At 41.3% G+C, this 22,903-nt stretch overlaps 1 protein-coding gene across 1 annotated transcript in view; it reads right to left on the bottom strand.

The window, feature by feature from the left end:
- Positions 1–225: 225 nt before the first annotated feature.
- Positions 226–22,903, bottom strand: part of rps6ka4 (ribosomal protein S6 kinase, polypeptide 4) — a 44,044-nt gene continuing 21,366 nt past the window's right edge. The window contains exons 14-18 of the mRNA XM_080435854.1: positions 22,470–22,640; positions 16,347–16,538; positions 15,532–15,691; positions 9,640–9,803; positions 226–4,306 (exon numbers count right to left, since the gene is read on the bottom strand). Coding sequence (XP_080291980.1) covers positions 4,076–4,306; positions 9,640–9,803; positions 15,532–15,691; positions 16,347–16,538; positions 22,470–22,640 — 918 coding nt within the window. The 3' untranslated portion in view covers positions 226–4,075. The remainder of the gene's footprint in view (positions 4,307–9,639; positions 9,804–15,531; positions 15,692–16,346; positions 16,539–22,469; positions 22,641–22,903) is intronic.

Genomic DNA, 22,903 nt, shown 5'->3' with positions numbered 1-22,903 from the left:
TGAGAAGGATATTTCAACACATACATATTTCATAATACTGTACTTCATGAAAGGTTTATGGGTATACAACGAGGTAGAGCCATTTCCCCTGCTTGCTTTTATAAATAAATAAATAAACTTGCATAACATGTACTAAGCAGTGTACTCGGCACCCTGGTTGTGTGATCTATTTAACGGGACAAGCCACAATAATATTGCCGCATGAGAAGATACAACTAACAACCATGTTTTTCAAAAGTAATCTTTATTTTTGCACCAGATCTCATGAAGCACTCTCGGTGCCAAAGACGAATTACAAGTTTAGACACAGTGCATCTCAACAATGATATGCTCTAGAAAAATTTATATTACCAAAAAAACAAACAGAAAAACATCACAAAATATTTTATTTATCACAAATGATAACCACCAACTGAAAATATAAACACCAAAAAAAGTTTCTGATGTGAATTTATAATACTCCAACACAACCAGTTATTGTAAAAATGGGGATGCAACATCACACACAAAACAAATAATAATAAAAAATCTATCCATTGACTATTCACATGGCAGCCAATTTGCTTTTAATTCGTAGTCAGGGAGACCTCACCAACCCCTCCAGTATGAGTATGAAGTCAGAGCAAATTGGCTACCGTGTGAATAAAAGTAAATTACAGTAACTTGCAGTAATGCTTCATCTTGCCCAATTTATGCTCCGTCATACAGGACCAAATATCCCATTAAGACCTGGAAGGCATCTCTGTCACTTTAAATTTATTTGGCTATTCAAAAATAGCAGATATACAAGCTCGTAGATCTGCTATTTTTGAAAAAATCTTGAAAAAAAATGTTTTAGATTTTTTTCAAAAAAATATTAGGATTTAGAAAACATTTTTAAGAATTGCCTCAGGTCTTAATGGGATATAGCAGAGCTACCAGCTCTTCAAGCGCGTTGTGAGTTTGCAGATCTGCTATTTTCAGAGTGTGAAACCGCTGTACGACAAAAGTATGAATCAGGGTTTTGGTGCAAACATCAGTGGATCCAAGCTCCCACGGTGTCACTCACTCGTTCTTCTCTTTCACACCCAAAAGCAGACAAAATACAATGCAGATATACACAAGCCAGTCCGTCACAGATCCCATTACCACAGCAATATAAAACACTTTAAAAACAGATTAAACGTAATAAATACCGGAGAAAAGCACTGTCCATATAAAGCTGAAATGTGTTTAATTGATCAACTGACACTGTGCAATATCCATGTAAAAATAAATCAAAAGGTCAAATAATAAACATAAGATTGGTGTGCTTAATATTCAATGCTTCAAAACAACCACCAAAACACTAAAAATACCATTTATTTATCATATCAATGATATATATATATACACACACAAAGATACTTGAAGGGCAGGTAAGGACAGACTGATGAAATCCTTTGTTCCGATGTCTACAATGTAAATGGAAATGAACCATGAGCAAAGTCGAAAAATACTTTCTAAACTTATTTCTAACTGTCTAGTACGGTAGTAGAAGTGTAAATCAGCTAAAGTGAGGGTGATACTATGTCTTTCCCAAAATGTATGCTCTTCTACACCAGTGGTTCACAAAGTGGGTCCTTGAGGTGATTCTAAAAAGGCCTGTAACTCTGAGAGTGTACAAGTGGAACCAAATGGACCTTTAACACTCTCTTGAGTTGGCCTCCATACCAAACCGGGTGTCTTTTGAAGTGAAAAACGTTAAGAACCACTGCTCTACCCAACGGCAGGATGGCTGGGACGCGCTGAGCTTTTCGCTGTCTCTGGTACACACAGTCAATATGAACATTTTACAGTTTCCTCTATGGAAAAATAACCCCCTCCCATAATATCAAAAGATAATTTCTATGTGATACTGTAAGCGTGATTTGGTGCTAATCCGACAGGACTAGAGAAGGCTAACAAGCAAAGTTACTCTTCCATCGTTACTTATTTACCTTACCATAAGGCAATCTAAGGATACAGGCAAAACAAAAACAAATGAGAAGATTGCACTCACAACAGCCAGAAGTCATGTATCTCAATAATATAAATGCCTCGAGTACACTGGCATGTACTCGCTTTCTGAAAGCAGTGTCTATAAAAAAACTAATCTTATGTTGGTTCATATTCAACAGAGATTGACAGGAAATTATCCCAGAAAACGATGCACTTTGCACTATAAAAAAACAGAACAGACAGGTGCGTAGGAGAGGGCCTGAAGGCACACAGAACAAACAAAGAGTCTCCCGTACACCATCTATCCTTGAAATTAAAATATTTATTGGAGAGAGCCAATGTTTCGGTCCTCAGACATTCATCAGGCAAATGGCTGATTTACATTTATACTCCAAGTATAAATCTGGCTAAAGAAGGTCTGAGGACCAAAATGTTGTTTCTCTCTAATTGCAAGTATTGAGCAGTGTGCTGGAGTCTCTTTGTTTCTAACGATCCGCCAGGACACCAACGATAGATTATGGTGTTAAAATATGTCGGACTACAATCGTATTTTATCAGAGCTTCTTGGTTGTTCCACCTGAAACACTGACTTTTAATACAAGGATTTTTTTAAGTTGGCAGTGTATTACAGGAGCTACTGGTGAGCCGAAGAGGGCAGCCCTTAACATGAAGAGTAACCGACCAGCTTTCCACTATAATGTCATCACTTTATCCAGTGTTTCATCGCTGTCGGGCAGAAAACTTGCATCTCCATACTTTCCTTAATTGATTTTTTTCATTAATTAATTAATGCCCCATTTTATACTTAAGTCGTATGAAAATAAACACGTCGCATCGCAATGCGTGGCGAGTATTTCTGAACGTTTTTGCCTTTAATGGCATGCCCAACATAGGGTAGGAAGTGGTTAACTTCATCTGTGGGTTTTATAAATATTTAACCAATGAAATGCATTACATAATTGGATTATTTTTCCATTTCCTGAAAAGCAACCATTTTGGACATACAAGGCTTCCAGCTGACGGCGACGAAAAATACGATTATAGATCTCCAAAACCAATTGCCTCCTTATTAAGTCCTTACTGAAATATGAAATATGTTTAAAAGGAAAAAAGAAAAACTGCAACTGTGCAAATGTATGGCATTTTAACCAATTCATACACTTAGCACATAAACCTCATAATCCCTTTTTTAATATATATATATATATATATATATTGGTACCTCAACCATCACAAATCTTTGCACTTTTATACAGCATGTGCCAAGCAGAACACTTAACTCGCTGACTTATAATTTGTCAGCCCTCAATTTTATGGCCGAAAGTCAAACATCGGTGTCTGCGATAATCACAGGGCCATGTCTGCAAAACTCTGGACGGCCGATGTGATCATTCACATCGACGCATTTTAAAAGGTCATCGGCTTCTCAGTTTTTCTATGGCTTGTGCTCACTCATGGCTCCTTTTTCCCTTTTTACAACTAACACGGTCAGGCACTGTTCCTCTATTCAAAATAGGGAGAAAATACAATTTGTGATTTTCTTTTTAAAAACCTTAGTGTGTAACATCACCAAATTGTGGCGACCAAATAAGTACTGAGTATCCCTCAACCACAGAATTATTATTCATCTAACAAATCATCTAGACTTCTTTGTGACCCGTCTTACATTCGATGCGGATGAATACATGATTGGTGTTGGGGAGAATATAGAGTGATAAATACAGTCTATCAATTGCATTGATAAAACACTCATTTAAATCGTGCCTCATGTTTTTAACACAACCAGTCATTAAATATGATCAGAACTAAATTAACCACTTAAACCCTATATCCTTAGTTGTCCCCCATGGGCTCTATACTAGGTCTGCTAGTATCTCCCTCTACACCAAATATCTTCAGCAAAAATCGCCGATCTACAAGCTCACAACAAACGCGATACGTTGTGACCTTGTCGACATGCAATTTTCGCCAAATGCTCGCCTCGCCCGCCAGAACAGGGACGCTAGGGTTCAAGTGGTTAACAGAACTGGGAGGCCATACGCACTACTTCCTTCCTCCATTCCAACAATCACCTCCTGACCCTCCGCACGGCCTCCTACGACCCCTCCTCCTTGGGCTAGCTCGTTTTTCGGGTCACGGTTTGGTTTGGCTGTGCTTTTTTGGAGACGGCTGCTTTGGAGACAGCTGCTGAGGCGGGCGAGGAAGAGGACGAGGAGGACGAGGAGGAGGAGGAACTCCACCGAGTCTCCACGCCGGTGCTCGTCATCTTCAGCTTCCGCCGCTTGGCGAGGGGAGCGTTGTCGACGCTCTTCAGAAAGAATCCCTCTCTTTTCCCGCGGTTAAAGGCCTGGCGTGGGAAAGGCAAAGACAAGACGCGTTGTTGTTTTTTTATGCCATGCAAGTGCTTTTTCTTTTTTTCCTACCCACTCGGGCAAATAACAATAGACACAAACACACAGTTTTATCTGTTTAAGAATTTCACTGTCATATGACCTACATGTTTACTTAACCCATTAAGAGCTGAGGTTCCGATTCTACAAATGTCTTCTAAATCCTAACAGTTTTTTGAAAAAACCTATGTTTCTATATCAGCGGTTCTGTCTAGTATTTGGCCATGGACCCCCATCTCAAAATATTGTGTTCCAGGGACCCCCAGAAGCAAAGATTTGAGTTTTTCACAAACAAAAAAAAACAGATTTTTTCAAAAATAGCTCATAGCGTGGCACCGAGTGCCACGCTATGAGCTTGTAGATCTGCTAAAGAAATCTAAAAATGACACAGATGCGTTCCCGGTCTTAAAGGCTTAATGAAAAAGCATGGTAACGATCTGGGTGGTTGGTTTCCAGTGGTTTTGTAGCTGCAGGATAACGGCAGTTATTCATTTCACACAGAAAGATTGCGACATGACACTTGATTGACTGCTGGGAAGGTGAGCCACTATAAAATGATTAGATCAGAGGACATGAGGGAGTCGGAGCCCGCAAAACACACACACCACATGCGCTGCGGCTGATTGACGTACGTGGCAAAATGCAGTGACAGAACAGGAAATCCAAGCACTGTATATTTGAGTTGATGCCTTCTGAGATCATCATGACCTGGACATCAAGCGTCCTGCGTATATTGGGGGAACAGATATATCCTGGATATATTATTAGACCCTCCAGAAAAACGCGGGCAAAAATCCCTGATTATGCGGGCTAAAACTCTTGATTATGCGGGCTAAATTACTTGATTTTGCAATGAATATATATATATTTTTTGCAATTTTATGCGGTGAAATTGCGGAAAGTTGCGAAATATGCGGAAAGTTGCGAAATATGGGAAAAGTTGCGAAATATGCGGAAATATGCGAAGCGCATATTATGCGATGCGGCCTTTTTGAAAAAAACGTTACCACCGCATAATTATGCGCCATTTTGCTGATTATGCGGTAAAAAATGCGATCGCATAATCGCATTTTTCTGGAGGGTCTATATATATATATATATCCAGGATCTGACCGATATTCCTTCCTATTCGTGCTGTATGAATAGGGCTGCAACGTTTAAATCGATTAGTCTGATTAACTGCTGCAGCCCTATTGAGCTTCATGGCCAATTTATGAAAAAATAAATCCCCCTAAACAAAATATTTGTTTGTATTTATCAAAATTATTATTTCTATATGTATCCTATCCTACTACTACTCTAATTGACAAGACCTCCAAAGTACGTCCGGGGTTGGTCAGCACACGATCTCTCCACTTGCCTCCAAACTTGCCACAGACAATTGATCAGTGCTCTGGCTAATACCTATAAGCTTCTTTCCCCACCTTGATCAGTGGATCAGACTCTCAGCTTGACTGATTCCCTGATGGCCAATCAGACCCTCAGCTTGACTGACTGATTGATTGGCAGGGCTTCGCATAACGTTTATGCCGGTCCTGGCATGACGTGTGTGCAGAGCTATGACTAGGCCGGCAAAGGCCGCCGTCCTGGTTCATAAATATCTCTTACTACATTTTAGCCACAGCATCATTCCTTCTTTCTGTTCGCAGCATCTTTCTCTCAAGAGTAGGGAGGGGAGAGGAGAGGAGGGGGCTGGAGAGGAGAGGGGGAAGATTTGCAATCTCCCTGCTTGGCACTCAGCATCAAGGGTTGGCTTTGGGTAAGTCCCTGCGACATACTAGCGTCATGTCCAGGGGGTGTACTTGTTATTATTGTCTCCGCCAGGCCGAAGGCATGGTGGAGAGTATGTTTTACCCTCTGTCCGTCCGTGTGTGTGTGTGTGTGTGTGTCTGTCTGAGAACACCTAACATTGGTCAAGCTTCACGTGACATCACAATATGTAATATAAATAGGTAAGACAGAATTAATCAGGAACAGTTTTACCACCTCACCTGGCGGAGACCTGTGATTTTCTAGTTATTATTGTACTGATTATTATTCATAATTAAGTGTAGCAGCCCTATATATTTTTTAACCTTACTTGGATGTTTTTTTTGTGAAAAAAACAGTCAGTATGTCATTGGCATAATCGAGTGGGAGTGTGATTGCGCAGCAGGAAGCGATACCTTCAGTAATGCAATACATGCCTACAGTATCTGCTCCATCGCCTGCGTTTAGTGCTTTCGCGCTGCAATGTGACGTCTGTTCTCATGTCTGTACAGCATGTCTCAATTGATGTCTACTTAGCATTGTGTGTCAGTGTCTGTAACAGAGCCATTCCATGACAATTCATACTGTATTCATAAAGTCCAGTTCTTAGTTCTTTTAAGACCTGGAACGCATGTGTAGATTTGAGCTAAAAAGCATTATTTTACACTTTGGCTATTGAAAAATAGCAGATATACAAGCTCATAGCGCGGCACCGAGTGCCGCGCTACGAGCTTGTAGCTCTGCTATTTTAGAAAAATCGAGAAAGTGTGTGCAAATCATTCAATATATATATTTTAAAGCGAACATTTGTAACTCAAATCTTTGCTTCTGGGGGGTCCCTGGAACAAAATATTTTGAGATGGGGGTCCGCGGCCAAAACATATACATTTTGGAGTCCGTGACATGAAAAAGTTTGAGAACCACTGACATAGCAACATATATATATATTTTTTAAACTGTTAGATTTTAGAAGACATTTGTAGAATGTGGGGGGGGGGGGGGACATGCAACACTCTCAAGCTGGAATGATATCAACGCAAGGTTCCCGGTTTGATCCCCGGCTCCCACTGGGTTACTGCAAAAGTGTCCTTGAGCAAGACACTTGAAACCCAACTGCTCCTGATGAGCAGCTTGGTGCCTTGCATGGTTTCCTCCACCGTCACTGTGTGTGAATGTGTGTTTGAAGAGGTAAATGTAATTGCACATTGTAAAGCACTTTGGATAAAGGCGCTCTATACTGTAAATGCACCATTTACCATTTATAGTGGGTCTATTCGCCTTAATAATTCTCTTAGCCACACTATGTAACTTTTTGGTGAATAAATAGTTTTTGCATGGTAGAGAATGTTAGTACAATATAAACTAACACAACTGTGGTGGTTGTATTTGGTGTCCCTGCTCTTCTTTTGGGAAATTTAGATCCTGTGGTAGGGTGTGACAGTGGTGGACTGGCCTTTTGACACAGCGGGGAAAAAGCATATTTTTTTTAACACATTAAACGCCAAGAACGTAGTCCTACGGTCCGTTAAATCCAACTGTTAAGCGCCGAGACCGTAGCCCTACGGTCCACGGTCTTTTCGCGCTAAAAACTTCCGGGTTCACTTTCGGAATTTTTTTGATCCACTTCCGTTTCCGGTTTGATGACCGGAAACGGAATTATTTGGGATCCGGTTTTGACGATCACGTCCGCTCCCATTCTACAGACGAAACTGAAACTCAAATTCTCTTCCTGTAGTTTTTTCTCCTCGCATTTCACTGTTTAACGTAATCCGCTCTAACTACAACATGGATGCCCCGTTTGACACGTGATTTTCACTGGGAGATACGTTGAGATGTCGCGGATGTAAACAGACTTTGTACGGCTCAATCTTAAGGATTTTAACAAGATCTATGGCGACATCAAAAAAACAACAAAAACACCTTGGCACTGGTGGCCCGCGCCGGAAATTACGGTAATCGGCTTCGTTCCATTTTTGGGGCTGGGCGGCCTACAAACTAAAGAGAACTCATCTAATTGGCCCACTGGCTTGTCTCTCATCTGAAAATGGTCAATCCTTGAGTAGCACCGGCCCACAGAGCAGACAGACATCACACTGGCCCACTGGCTTGTCTGTCACAGGCTACAGTGGCCTGGAGGACTGTGAGCAGAGAGAGAGAGAGAGAGAGAGAGAGAGGGAGAAACAGCGTCTGACGCTGGCTCACACTTAGTGTGACACACACGCAGTTGTAGAGAGGAGAGTTAACCCCTATGTGAAGGAGCCAAGGAGGTGATGTGGTAACTGCAAGCACAACAGAAGGACTGCATGTCCTCCTTATCCAATAAGCATGCTAGATAAAAGGCTTCAGAATGGTTGCTTAGAAGAACGTTAAATAGCAAACTGCATGTTGTGTGGTGTGTTGCAACTATGTCTAGTTATCTAAAGCAAGGCAATAATAGTAATCGTATAATATCCTAAATGATTGATTAGTTGCTTTATTAACCACTTAAGCCCTATTTTATACTTTAGTCATATGATTATGTCATGCAAAAATAACAATCTCCAAGCGGACAAGTCACAAAGTGTAATTGCACTTTGCAATTGTTGTCCTTGTAGATCTGCTATTTTTGCAATTAATGAAAATTTCTGCTAATAATGACGAATAATGAATCCCCAAAACCAGGGTTAATTGGGTTAAAGTGATACGCATCTTTCCTGGTGCCCAGGAAGCCCATATGGGCTTAAAGGACATTTATAACAACATGTAGGCAATCTAGGCATCACAATATTATTGTTTCAGTCACAGCGTTATTGTTTACTGACCTTCCAAAATGTTCACAGGGTCATACTGCATAGTTATTAAAAACACTGAATGACTTTGCTGTTACAATAAAACACTGTGTTTGCATACACACAGCACATTACAGCCTTCACTATGTATAAGTTAAGCATTTCCTGTTATGCCATCCTCTTATAGCCTATTAGCCTATAGATCTATTCTAGCCTATAACAGATGCAGTCTCAGGTCATTATAGCCAACCCTTGTTTTCTATATTTTAGCTAACTAGCCAAAGCTCTGATTACATTAGCATCTGATTAGCCAGCAATCCTCCTTATAAGAGCAACACACTCTGCTTGTTTGTGAGTACTGTAAGCCAACTATCATGGGTTGTGTAGTTGTGTAGTTATTATTTTACTCGTGTAAATGTTTTCAGTATAAGTGGTGGTATTAGGGCTTGTTTGTTTGTGTGTGCCTCGACGGAGCGGGCGGAAGAGTGTCTGCTATCTGCGTGCCGGTTGTGGTGGACCGGTTTGGGCCAAAATGTCAGGGGCCACATTTTTGAACCAGTCCAGCCCTGGGGTCTGACTAATACTGGTTGACAAGTGGTGTTGCCTGAAGGCCAAAATTAAATTTCTCCCCTGAATAAGTAGGTGTGCTCCATTAAAAATTTCGGCACTTGCGTGGGGGACCAGGGTTCAAATCTCGGGTAAGAATTGAAAGCACACAGATTGCAGCTTTAAGCCCCATTGAAAAAAATAGCTGATCTGGTAGGTCCGCTTACCTTGTAGGTGGCGTTGACGTAGGTGCGAACGGTCGGCCCGCTGGACTCCAGCACGTCCGGCGTGCACAGCGGAGTGGTGGACATGGACACTCCGCCCTGCAGCCAGCTGTTCTCGTTCAGGTCGGAGAGCTTGAGACGCCTCTCTGGGTCCACCGTCAGCAGGCCTGAAACCAACCGTGACAGGAGGACTGGGTCACTTATATATATATATAGCAGTGAGATGATGGGTGATGTTTGAACGTTAAATATTTAAGGAAAAACCCGCAGAGGGCTGAGTACGGCACATTACAGATGCTCGAGAAATACATTTTAAAATCTCAGCACAGGGGGCGGAGCGGCGCAGTGCTTTTGACCTTTCCTGTATACACAGACCCTATCTCTGGATTGATCCACTTACATGCCTGCAGCGTCCCCTCTTAGCAGCTGTCCTACAAGACCGTCTTAACCCATTGAGACCGGGAACGCATCAGTGTGTCATTTTTAGATTTCTTTGGCTATTCAAAAATAGCAGATTTACAAGCTCATAGCGCGGCACCAAGGTTGTAGATCTGCTATTTTGGGGGGAAGAATTGTGAAAATTTGTGCAAATCTTTGAATGTATACGTTCTAAAACGAACATTTTAAACTCTGATCTGTGCTTCTGGGGGGTCCTCCGTGGAACAACTTATTTTAAGATGAGAGTCCAAATACATATCATTTTGGGGGTCCTTGACATGAAAAAGGTTCAGAATCACTGATATTGTAGCAACATACGTTTTCTCCCAAAAAAAACTGTTAGACATTTGTAGAATCCCCAGAAGCAAAGATTTGAGTTAAAAGTGTTCGCTTTAAAATATATATTCAAAGATTTGAAAAAATAAAATCATGATTTAAAAAAGAATAGCAGATATAGAAAGCTCATAGCTATATCTGCTATTTTTGAATAGCCAAACAAATCTAAAAACGATAAAAATGTTCCGGTCTTACTGGGTTAAAATGTACTGCTGAATCTCTTGTGTGTCAGTCAGTGCTGGTTGAGCTACAGTACCAGGGCACACTGACCTTCCCACCGTTCCTTCAGTTCTAATATGGAACATGGATAGATTAGACGTGTATTGATCCGTCAGGGGAATTCAGGTGTCATTTATAATTCCTTTTTTATCTCTTACACTAGATGCGCCCAGACCTATGTTTTAATGCTATGGTGTTTCATGTCTGCTGTTGTCCTGTACTGTCTGTATGTTTTAAACCACTACTCTGGCTGTAAACCCAATTGCCCTTCTGGGACATTAATAAACTTGAACCTTGAACCTTGAACCTTGATGTGACGCCATGTGACCTGCTTACCTTTAGCCCCTTAGACCACTGTTTCCCAAACAGTGGGTCGGGACCCATTCGTGGGTTGTGGACACATTTTTATGGGTCGTGAGTAAATACCCTCATTTTTTTTTGTTTCCTACATTTAGTTTTTAATTATTATTTCAAAACATTTAAAAAAATCCCCCCAAATAATGTTTTTTTCAAAAGCATTCCATAAAAAAAATGCTTGCGAGCTTGTAGATCGGCTATTTTCACTAGTTTGGGTCCCGTGGAGACATCCAATTTCTCTTTTAGGTCTCGAGCTAAAGAGTTTGGGAACCACTGCCTTAGAAGGTGCTCATCCTATGCATTATGTTTAACACACATAGGCCACTGCAAGGCTCAAAACTGCTAACTTTTTTGGTTATAGGATCACCTAAACCTGATACGTTGTTTCTATATATATAAATAAATGTATATATATATATATAGGGTTCCGGTTGAGTTGCATGTATTTGCAGAGCCACACTGACAGGTTCAGACCAAAGTTCCATTTAGCATGCTTGTGCTGAAAAAACTGCAAGGTTGCAATGTGCAAAACTGCAACTGCAAAAGAAGCAGTTGATGAATGTGGAAAATACTGCTTTATAATGCTAATATTAGCACATCTCACGGGGACTATTTTCAGCAGCATGTTGTAATTTATTTATTTTGGCTGCGTGTAAGCAAAATTAACCTTAAGGCAATTAATAGCGGCAAAAAAAAACAATGTTTGATTTTAATTCCCTGCTTGTTTGTTTTGTTTTGCAGTGATGGATAGCACCTACAAAGCAGCCTGTGTACTGTTACCTCTTCATAATTGGTTTTGAATGCCTCTGATGATTAGAGGCCAACCAACATATCGGCCTGGCTGGTATAGCGGTCATTATTTTACTTTTTTTTGGACAACATCTGTATCTGCAATCATGCAGCCAAAGTGTGTCCCGATTTTTTACCACTTTCAACCTGGAGTCCCTATTTTGGGCCCATTATAGGCCAAGCTTATCAAAAGTTTTCAAAAATCCATATAAAAATTGGCTGAAGGGAGGAGGGCGGACAGGTTGGCGGACCTCGGACGCAATTCTGACTCAGCGAGTCAGCCATAAACAAACCACGGCCACGTCACTATGACAACATGACCATAAACAAACCATGAGTCAGCTCCATATATGGGCACAAAAGGGTTCAGGCCCATATATGGGCATATACTGATGACATTAGGAATCTCCATGTATGGGCATAAAAGGGACAAGGACAGATAGATACAAAGATCTCCATATATGGGCATATCAGCATGCCCATATATGGGCACATACTGATGACATCATGGATCACCATATATGGGCATAAAAGGGACATGGACTGACAGATATCTCCATATATGGGCATAAAAGAGACACAGGTAGACGGACAGAAACATCTCCATATACGGCACAAAAGAGACACAGACGGGTACAACGGGTACTCTGACAAAATCCCCGACACTATGACTCAGACATTGGTCGGTTCGGTGCGGTCCGAACTCTACGAACCTCTAGTATTCAAAAATAGCCAATCTGAAAGCTCACAATAATAACGCGATGCTTATGAGCTTGTAGATGGACCATTTCTTTTTTTAAACGTATAGAGCTTTAGTGGTTATATAAAATAAAGTTAAGTTAGCTTTATTTATTCAGTTTATTTTTAATAGACTTTTTTGATGTTTTCAAATAGAAACATTAACTATTTTTTTTGGACAAAATATCAGTCAAACCATCAGTAATCAATGGTCTAGGACTCTCCACAATCAGGAACAAAGCCAAAACTCAGGCATCAGTCAGGCTTTAATGATGAAGAGACTGAAGCCTGGATGCAGCACAATCAAGAGACGTGAACAACACAGACATGCATGGGAATTGGGAAATTCAAACCAGTGTTGGCAAAGTGCAAAACGACTGAACCGGTACCATCTTTTATATTTCCTGGACAGCAACTGAATAGCAAAGCTCTGCTTCAAATGTAAAGTTGCAAAACATCCAGTGGGATTTCGGAAGCTACTGACATTTATATGAAAGAAGTATTTAAAAACATTTCTTGACATCGTGACATGGTAATAAATGCAGTTTTCACATTCAGTCATGGTGTGTAGAGGCAGAGCGAGGGCCAATTCAACTGGGCGAATTTAAGATCTCCCATCTTGGGCGGTTGAACTGCAGCGAGAACTCATGAGGTATTCACAGCAGCACCGACTACATTTTTCAAATATATCAGTGTATTTAGTTTCCCCTCAGTGAAGCATTGAGCTGAGCTCAACTGCAAAATGCCGTAAGCAAAACAAACTCATCTCAGGGCCAGGCTGATACTGAAAAGTTAATGCATGGCTTTATTGCTAGCAGGCCTGATTACTGTAATGCTCTCCTGTCGGGTCTACCAAAGAAGGCAGTTGGTTAGTTACAACTTGTGCAGAACGCAGCAGCATGCGGACCGACAAAGACCAGATGGAGAGCAAACATTACGCCCATTTTGAAATCCCTGCATCGGGTTGCCCGTTAGTTTTTAGAATAGATTTTAACATCCTTTTATTGTTTTTTTAAATCACTAAAGGGCAATGCACCTGCCTATTTATGTGCAAATCTTTTTATTGGGTATGTGCCTGGCAGAGCCCTTAGATGCACTGACAGTGGTCTCTTAAAAGCTCCAAATGCTAGAACAAAAATGTATTGGAGAAGCAGCTTTTAGCTATAATGGACGTAGCCTATGGAACAGCCTGCCAGAGGATCCATAGGTTTCTGAATCTGTGGACATACTCACGTTTATTGTATTGCTTTTATTTTTATATATTTTTAAAATATAAAAATAAAAGCATATTTAAATGTATTTGAATTGTTATCATTATTATTTTTTAACCACTTAAACCCTATATACTTAGTTGACCGGTTTCACGTGGGAGCACTACATCCTCTACAGGGGCATCTCGAGGGTCACGGACAAGGTCAGAGAGAGAAGGATGAGGCTGGGCACTGCGTCAAGGCACCTGGGACTGATGGTGAGCCCACATATACTGTGGGAATCAACCCAAGGCACAGCTAGGAGGTGAGCACCACCTACGTGGACATACTGCGGCATGACAGCGGAGCCAGGACACCGCAGAGCTCCAGACTCTGATGCTGGCTAGGAAGGAATGGAGTGCGGCGATACAGGAGTCCCAAGTTTGGTGTCGGCTTTCTTTTTTACCTCTATACCAAATCTCTTCAGCAAAATCTACAAGATCTACAAGCTTGTAGATTTAAATCTTACTTTCACTTAAAGGTAGGGTAAGTGATATTTTTGGGTTAAAACAAAAAGTATTTGGTTAAAAGGTTAAAGCACTATATTCTGATGGCAATCATTGCTATAGAGTGTTTGTTCAGTAACAGGAGTCTCCCCGTCTCTCCAGCTCTTTAATAAACAGAAAATACATTTTCCGGTAGGTGTCAAAATCTCAGCCAATCAGGAGAAAGTACCCATTTTTAAGCTTAATTTGTATAGTGTTCCAGTTCCATTTTTGCCTGCTCATTTCTTAGTGTCATCACTTCCAATTTCACTTGTTTAATCTATATCCTGATTGAGTTCTCTATCCTGATTGGATAAAATTGGAAATTAAACTGAAACGAAAATGCATTTTCTGTTTTATTAAGAGCTGGAGAGACAAGGAGACTCCTTTTACTGAACAAACACTCAATAGCAATGAGTACTATGAGAATATAGAGCTATTTAACACTTATTTTAACCAAAGAAAATCACTTTAACATTGGCCTCAGAAGAGTGATGGTAGGGTTCATGTTATTCTTTTCTGTGAAGCGCATTGAGTTGCACTCGCTGTATGAAATGGACTATACGTATAGTACCTTTATTAGAAGGATATAAACCCCTTGATATGCATCAAATCATTTTCAAGGGGGTCCTTCATTTGTGCTAAATGAACAAGGCACACATTACACAAACCCCTTCTAACATCCTGCCCTTTCTAACATCCAAGGCCCCATCCCTGAAGATGAAAGGGCAAGTGTACTCATCCTGCGTCAGAAGTGGAATGACGTATGGGAGCGAGACATATGGGCCCCGAAGGTGGAGCATGAAGAGAAGCTGAACAGAGCAGAGATGAGGATGATCAGATGGATGTGCGTGCGGTGTGTCACCGAGGGAGAGAAAGACCAGTGCAGAGCTGAGACAGAAGATGGGAGTGGAGGCCATAGTGGATGTGGTGAGGGGAGGCAGACGGCGATGGTACGGACACGCAGTAAGGAAGGAAGAGAATGATTGGGTGAAGAAAGTAATGTCGATTAACTTAGAGAGGAGAAGACCCAGTGGCCGGCCTAAGAAGACTTGGCAGACCACCGTGTTGCCTGACATGAAAGCACTCTGCATCGACCATGAGGTGGCCATGGACCGTTCCCGGTGTAAGAAAACCATAGCGGGAATCCAGTCCAACCCAGCGGTGCCTTTAAACCAATGATGCTGATACATTACACAAACAATACAACAAAAAACATCCATGCACACACACACAAGACAAGAGCTCTCCGAAAAGCGAAATAATATTTCATTTTGATGTACCTTTCACTAGCTCTTTGGCCTCTTCCGACACACCCTTCCAGGGCTCCCCCGCCAGAGAGAAGTCCCCCTCTTTTATCTTCTGCATTATGTCAGCAGCATGAGATGAGGTCATCCCCCGCTGCTCACTCTGAAACGGCACCTGGCCTGACAGCATGGTGTACTGGAGAACACACACACACACACACGGAGAACACACACACACATCAGTTCATTTCGGGGCTTTGTTATGGCCAAACCAAAACCTAGTAAGAGAGCATAACTACATTAAGACTGTACAGTACATTAACAATGTACTGTACATTTTACAGAGGATTTTTATAAATGTGGCAGTGTGGCACAGTACCGTATATAGTCTGTAACCCTTAATATCACACTAACTACAGTATAAGTCTTACTGAGAGTACATTATCTGCACTTACATGTATATACTGTACAAATAGTATACAGTCTCTATACTATATATAATTAGGTCTATTTGTAACACTTTGCATTAGTGGATAAAACCCATACACTCATAACTCTGTAGATAATCTTTTTGATATTTTTGTAGACACAATTAAATAATACACATTCTGGATTTTCTAAGTAAACATTGCATGAACATTGCATACACTGTTGACCAGTTCACTTACTTTTTGGCATGTGTATTCACATATTTTAGTTTTTGTCCTATAGAGGAGAGAGTTTTGAACTCCAACTCCCTGACAATTTCCCTTCTATCGCAGCTCCGTGCACATCCCATTAGTGGCTGCTGAATCGACCCAATTTTCCCTTGGGGATCAATAAAGTTTTATCTCATCCTTAATTTAAATTACCAGGATGACCCCGAGGCTCCAGAGGTCACAGGCCTTATCGTATCCGGCGCTGTCGAAGAGCTCAGGTGCGGCGTACTGCAACGTGAAGCACGGGGTCTGCAGGGGCGCGCTGCCCGCCGGGCACAGACGGGCAAACCCAAAATCTATCACTTTCAGCACCAAGTCTTCTCCCTCGTCTGCAAACAGCACGTTCTGCAAGGCAAATAAGAGATTCATGTCATTATTCCTGTCCTCAACTCCTCCAACCTTTTTTTGCGCGCAGTCTGCACTTCTTCACACTGAGGGGCAGGTTATAATGGCAGGCTGCTTCTTCAGCAATGTGAGCCGTGATAGTGCCGCCTTAAGGGAGTAAGGTGTAAATGAGCTGTGATACTTATCATTTTGTCTCAAAAATGAAAGTCAAGCGAATGTCACATTAAGTCTAATGTGCTGCCACTTATGTCAACCGTATGCAGTGCAATTTTTAAATTGATTACTAACAAGACTCACCTGGGTGGAGTTTGACATATTGGTTGATACACCTTACTGTTGATTCTCTGTACATAAACCCCTACTATATGCACATATTGCTGGTGATGGTTTGTGTACGTATTGGTTAATACACATTGCTGGTGGTTATCTGTACATTTATACTTACTATATGCACATATTGCTGATGATAAGACTGTACCTTGATAATTATCTTTACATATATGTACATGTGCCTATATTTATTACATACTACGTACCTACTGTATATGCCTATATTAACACTTTGACTGCCAATCGCGTAGATCTACGCGAACCTATTTAAAGCCGCCACGTGCCAATCGCGTAGATCTACGCGAACCTATTTAAAGCCGCCACGTGCCAATCGCGTAGATCTACGCGAACCTATTTAAAGCCGCCACGTGCCAATCGCGTAGATCTACGCGAACCTATTTAAAGCCGTCACGTGCCAATCGTGTAGATCTACGCGAACCTATTTAAAGCCGCCACGTGCCAATCGCGTAGATCTACGCGAACCTATTTAAAGCCGCCACGTGCCAATCGCGTAGATCTACGCGAACCTATTTAAAGCCGCCACGTGCCAATCGCGTAGATCTACGCGAACCTATTTAAAGCCGCCACGTGCCAATCGCGTAGATCTACGCGAACCTATTTAAAGCCGCCGCGTGCCAATCGCGTAGATCTACGCGAAGTGGTGTTTTTGGTTTTTTTCTCGAAATGAACAAAAAGTGCACTTTCTGAAATTTTCGATCCACTTCCGTTTCCGGTAGCACCACCGGAAACGGAATTATCCGGGTTCCATTTTTTTCCGATCGTATCCGCTTCCTGTCTGGGATCCTGTCTAAAAGTCGATTATCTCGGTTGTTGTTTTTCTCCTCGCTGATCACTGTTTAGCGTTCACCGCTGTAGCTTCAAGATGGCTGATCGCAAAGCGACGCGGTCTTCACTGCTCGTTTCACACAGATCCCCTGTGTGTTTAGAACCAAATGAACGCGCACTTTTAACGTTTTTAGCGAGGTCTGTGGCGACATGAAAAAAACTAAAAAACAACAATAAAACGCTGGCACTGGTGAGTACATTATGATATTAACCTCTGGCATGGAATGTGTTAATGTACATATTGGACTCTCAGTACATACACCTAAAGTACTACAAGCCCATTTTACTGGTGATACATTTTAAATTATTATGCCCAGTCAGTCCAAACGCAGATGGCCAGGTCAGTCTTTATGTCTGTAAGTCTATCAATATCCGGGTTTTAATGGTGATGGAAGGCACACAGTACTAATTCCTCTATTTTCATATACATTATGTATACCTATCCAGGCCAGGCGTAGAGGGCCAGGTCGAAAGTTAAGTCGTCTTTATACCGTCTTTTATATCGTTATCCTATTTTAACTAGTGTTACCCTACTATTTATTCTGTACTTGTTCTCTACCCTTACCTTTGTTTCATCCTGACTGCAGTGCTGCTATGGTAACTTATTTTCCCTCTCGATCAATAAATATCTGTCTGCCTGCCTGTCTGTCTGATCTATCTAAAACTATGACACAATAGTCTATTTATGGTTAATATTGAGCTTATGGTATACATTCTTTGTGCTAATTTAAAATATATATATATATATATATATATATATATATATATATTGGGGAGAAGGAATGATAAGGATTAGAATTGTCAGCCAAAATACTTGGACTAGAACAGTGTGTTCCAGTCTGAGTGGCTGCAGGTTTTCACTTTGGTCCAACTCTCAGTCTCCACCAGGTGATTTCGCTAATTAGGCCACCTTCAAGCAGAGAGGCAGGAACTCATTAGTGTAGTGTAGCGTTGAGCTGGAAGGAAAACCTGCAGCCTCTAAGTTCCACTCAGCACATGATATTGCAGTGTCTTGCAATATGGATACTGCATTAGTCACTATAGATCTACCCTCTTCATAGAAACCATTTTGACAGGTGGCGTAAACACAGCTGTGGGTAATAACACTGATTATGGGTGTGTTTCATCTCGGTGTAAAAGGGACTGACAGACAGGAAGTGTCAGACGCTTGTGTCAAAAAGCGGCGATTGGTTTTAAACAGCTGTAGTCACACTGAAGGCGTCAAGTGGGCGCGTCAAAAGCTGTTGAAGCGCCTTTCAGAGCGTGGTTCTATTTTGAGCGTTGATGCAGGGCACAGACCACCAAAACAGCTTCTGAACAAACACTATTTCTGAACGATTGAGACCTTTGTAAAATACTCTGCCCGGTAAAATAAAAGAAGACATGTCACACATTGTTTTCTGCTGTGTTGCTTTTCGATGTGTACACTGTATAATTGTATTGAGGTATCTAAGAGCACAAAGTACGTTTCTGAACGTGACAGCCTGAAAATGAAATATTACATGGCGCTCTTTAGATGCCTTAATAAGATTATACAGTTTGCGCAACAGAAATAGTGTTTGTTCACAAGCTGGTCCAGCCGGCTCACATCGACTCCAATGTATTTCACCGAACTTCCGGATCCAGTTTTGCCTCCCACGTGCGTCAATGGCGCCTGACTGACCCGTGGACTGACCCTATTATCCTCTTCTATCATAGCCTTGGTCAGCACTGCCCACAGCCCCTCAAAACATCATGGGAAATGAACGCGTCTGAAGTCTCTGCTTTCAAATGCGTCGGCTGAAGTGTCCCAGTGTTGGGCAAGTTACTTTTAAAAAGTAACTAGTTACTAGTTACTCTCTCAAAAAGTTACTAATTGCTAAATTATAAAAGTAACTAGTAACTAGTTACTTTACTTTAAAAAAAAAAATACGTATATTATATTTTATGCGTATATACGTATATTATGTATGTTTTATTTTCTGATACAATTCATATATGTGTGTGTGTATCAACACACACACAGTTACTTCAAAATGTATGTATACATTTACATGTTGCTGAAGCACAAGGTGACGACTCTCAACTTGTCTATTGTAGCTCACTAAGACTACTAAACTAGTAGATATAGGAATAATCATTACTCCTATATCAACTAGTTCAGGCAGTACTAAAATTACATTATTTCAATGTCGTTGTTAAGACAATATTCAATAATGTCTTAACAACGACATTGAAATCATGTCATTTTAGTTCTGCCTGGCTCTAGGCTGGAGCAGACGGCTCAACGTGATCTTGAACGCGCCTCCATGTTGACGAACATGCAGCGAGTGCATGCACGTTCCCGGTCATGAACGCGCGCGTCCATATTCAACATGGCTCTGGCAGAAGGGCTAAAACATGGTTTAAAAGGTTGTTTCAACACTTTTTTTTAAATGTAGCATAACAGGATTATACCTTTCCTTTTTTGGTACAGAATACAGAAAAAGGTAAGAATTGATTGCACAGATCGTCCCCTCTTAACAACAGTTTGATCAACGAGCGAGTGGCCCCGCTGCCCACAGCTGTGCAGCGAGGGGAGAGTGAAGTGACAGACAGGCGGCTAGTGTGAGAGTACAAGTCGGACTCGGATCAATGAACCTTTAATCCTCTGAAGTTGTCGGCTCTTTTCACATAAAGTAACGAGGCCATTAAAATGTCAGTAACTATCACGTGTTACCGATCTGGGGAAAAGTGACTAGTTACGTTGCTAGTTACCACAGAAGGTAGTTACAGTAACAAGTTACTTTGTAACGCGTTAGTCCCAACTAATCTCTCAAGAACAGATTCTGCACTGCGTTGGAATCTGTCGGGGAGGTTCGTCATAACGTGTGCGCATTGGCTACAAGTGGGCGTGCCTTCAGATCAGGAAGCAGGCCGCGCTTTACCCAATCAAATGTAGTGGGCGGGATTCACATGTCCGTCGATCTTTCCCCCTCGAAACAAACCCAAACTAATTTAACAATAGCGTCCGCGGAGCAGACAAAACCACGGAAAGATATTCACATTTTAACTTACTCTTTCATCATAGAAACAAGTGGGCTTATAACCAAAACGATCCATGTTCTCTGGGAGAAGTGGTGTTAGTGTTCCGTGTAGAAATATTGTTAGTGGGAATGAAAACATAGTGACACCCACCGGAAGTGAAAGCTGAAGGCAGACCTAAACCCCGGTTTCCTTGCGCACTGGTGTTACGTTTTCTTCCGCCCAGAGCCAACAGACATAGAACAAACAGCAGAGGTCGCTGTTTTTCATTTTCAGTTGGATCTGGGTTCCCAGATTGGTCCCAACACTGGTGAGTCCAGCCGTACTGTGGGCCAGCATGGATTGTAACACCCATAATTAGCTTATTACCTTCAGCTGAGTCCACCTGTCAAAATTGCCACTCTGAAAAGGGTCCAATGCCATATCAATAAATGTGGAATTGTGCAGTCCGACCCAGACCTGCGTGTATTGTAATCAGGGACCAAATGGGACACCAGGTGAATGATTAAAGGAATCAATTAGCCTTGAATCAAATAGCCTTGAATTCATGAATAATGCTCGTTTGTGTTGCAATCCTTCACAGTGAATGAAGTATCCAAAAACAAAGGCAATACTAGGGCTGTCACAATAGTGAGATTTTAGTTGACGATTAATTGTCATAAAAATAATTGCAAATAACAATTCAATTGTGTTTTTGGCATTGAACACTGGAACATACAAATATTTTACTTCTGTTTGGCTTTAGGATTCATGAAGCCAAAATGTGCACAGGGCAGATATGACAGGTCAGGTATAACTTAATAATTTTATACTTTAAAATAAAATAATTGTGGAAACAGCCGATCAAAACGTGTTGTAATGCGTTGTCAGCTTGTAGATCGGCTATTTACGCTATTTTTGGAAAATGTTTGAAAACATTTTTCAACATGGAAATGATTAATGACGTATTATACATATTAATTCATCAAATTAATGTAATGTTTATAAACAAAAAGATGGCATCAAAATATATATATATATTTTCATTTAATTTCCAATAGGCTCTATGCACAGCAGCTATATTGTAAAGAACTTGGGCCTCTTCCTTACTTCCTTCACAGGTGTTACCAATGATACTAATGAAGGCTCTGTTCCATTTAGTGTAGCACAGTGGTTCTCAAACTCCTTACTGCCAATCACGTAGATCTACGCGAACCTATTTAAAGCCGCCACGTGCCAGTCGCGTAGATCTCCAATTTGACCCAAAGACCAAGGAGATATGATTTTTCGAAGATCTAGACTCCTATCCACTTCCTTGTTAACTTAAAACTTAAAAATTCTGTATCTCGGCTCCTGAGCACTTTTTTTTTTTCAATGAAAAATCTCTGGCACTGGCTAAAAAAATATGAAAATACCTCTGGCAGTTAATGGGTTAATTTCAAGGACCCCCATATATCTGAGTGTCCAAATGGAACCAAATGGACCCTACACACCTGTAAGGGTCCATTTGGAACCCCCTCAAGGAACCATGAGGGTCCCTGGACCACACTTTGAGACCCACTGGTGTAGCAGAGTGTTTCCAGTGAGCCAACATGCACAATATATCAGCACCCTGACCTCTGTTTGAACCAGAATGGAACAGAGCCTTCATTAGTATCATTGGTAACACCTGTGAAGGAAGTAAGGAAGAGGCACAGTTTCTTTCCGATATGGCTGCTGTGCATAGAGCCTATTTTCCATCGCAGGACTTATGCAGGACTTGTGTTCACCCACCTCTGGTTTGAGGTCCCTGTGGACGACTCCAGCCTCGTGCATGAAGCTCACTGCCGACACCAGACTCCGCAGCAGCTGGCTCGCCTCTGCCTCTCCAAATAACTTCTTTCTTTTGATCCTTTCGAGCAGCTCCCCTCCGCGTAGGAGCTCTAACACCAGGTAGGTGTGATACTGTGAGGGAGGGCAGGAGGAGCGAGGGATGCATTCGTAATCAAAAATTGATCATTGCGAGTTATTTTCAGTGGTGGAAAAAGTACTCAAATTCTTTACTTGAGTAAAAGTACCAATACTGCGATATAAAAATACTCAAGTTACATAAGTAAAAGTGCAGAATTCAAAATGTACTTGAGTAAAAGTACAGAAGTATTGGCATCAAAATGTACTTAAAGTACCAAAAGTAAAAGTACTCATTATGCAGAATGTCCCATTTCAAG

This window comes from Gymnoscopelus braueri (genome assembly GCF_963280865.1).
Source record: "Gymnoscopelus braueri genome assembly, chromosome: 8".
Lineage (NCBI taxonomy): Eukaryota > Metazoa > Chordata > Actinopteri > Myctophiformes > Myctophidae > Gymnoscopelus > Gymnoscopelus braueri.
The sequence above is the reverse complement of the archived record's forward strand: the minus strand, read 5'-3'. Positions and strand labels throughout refer to the sequence as shown.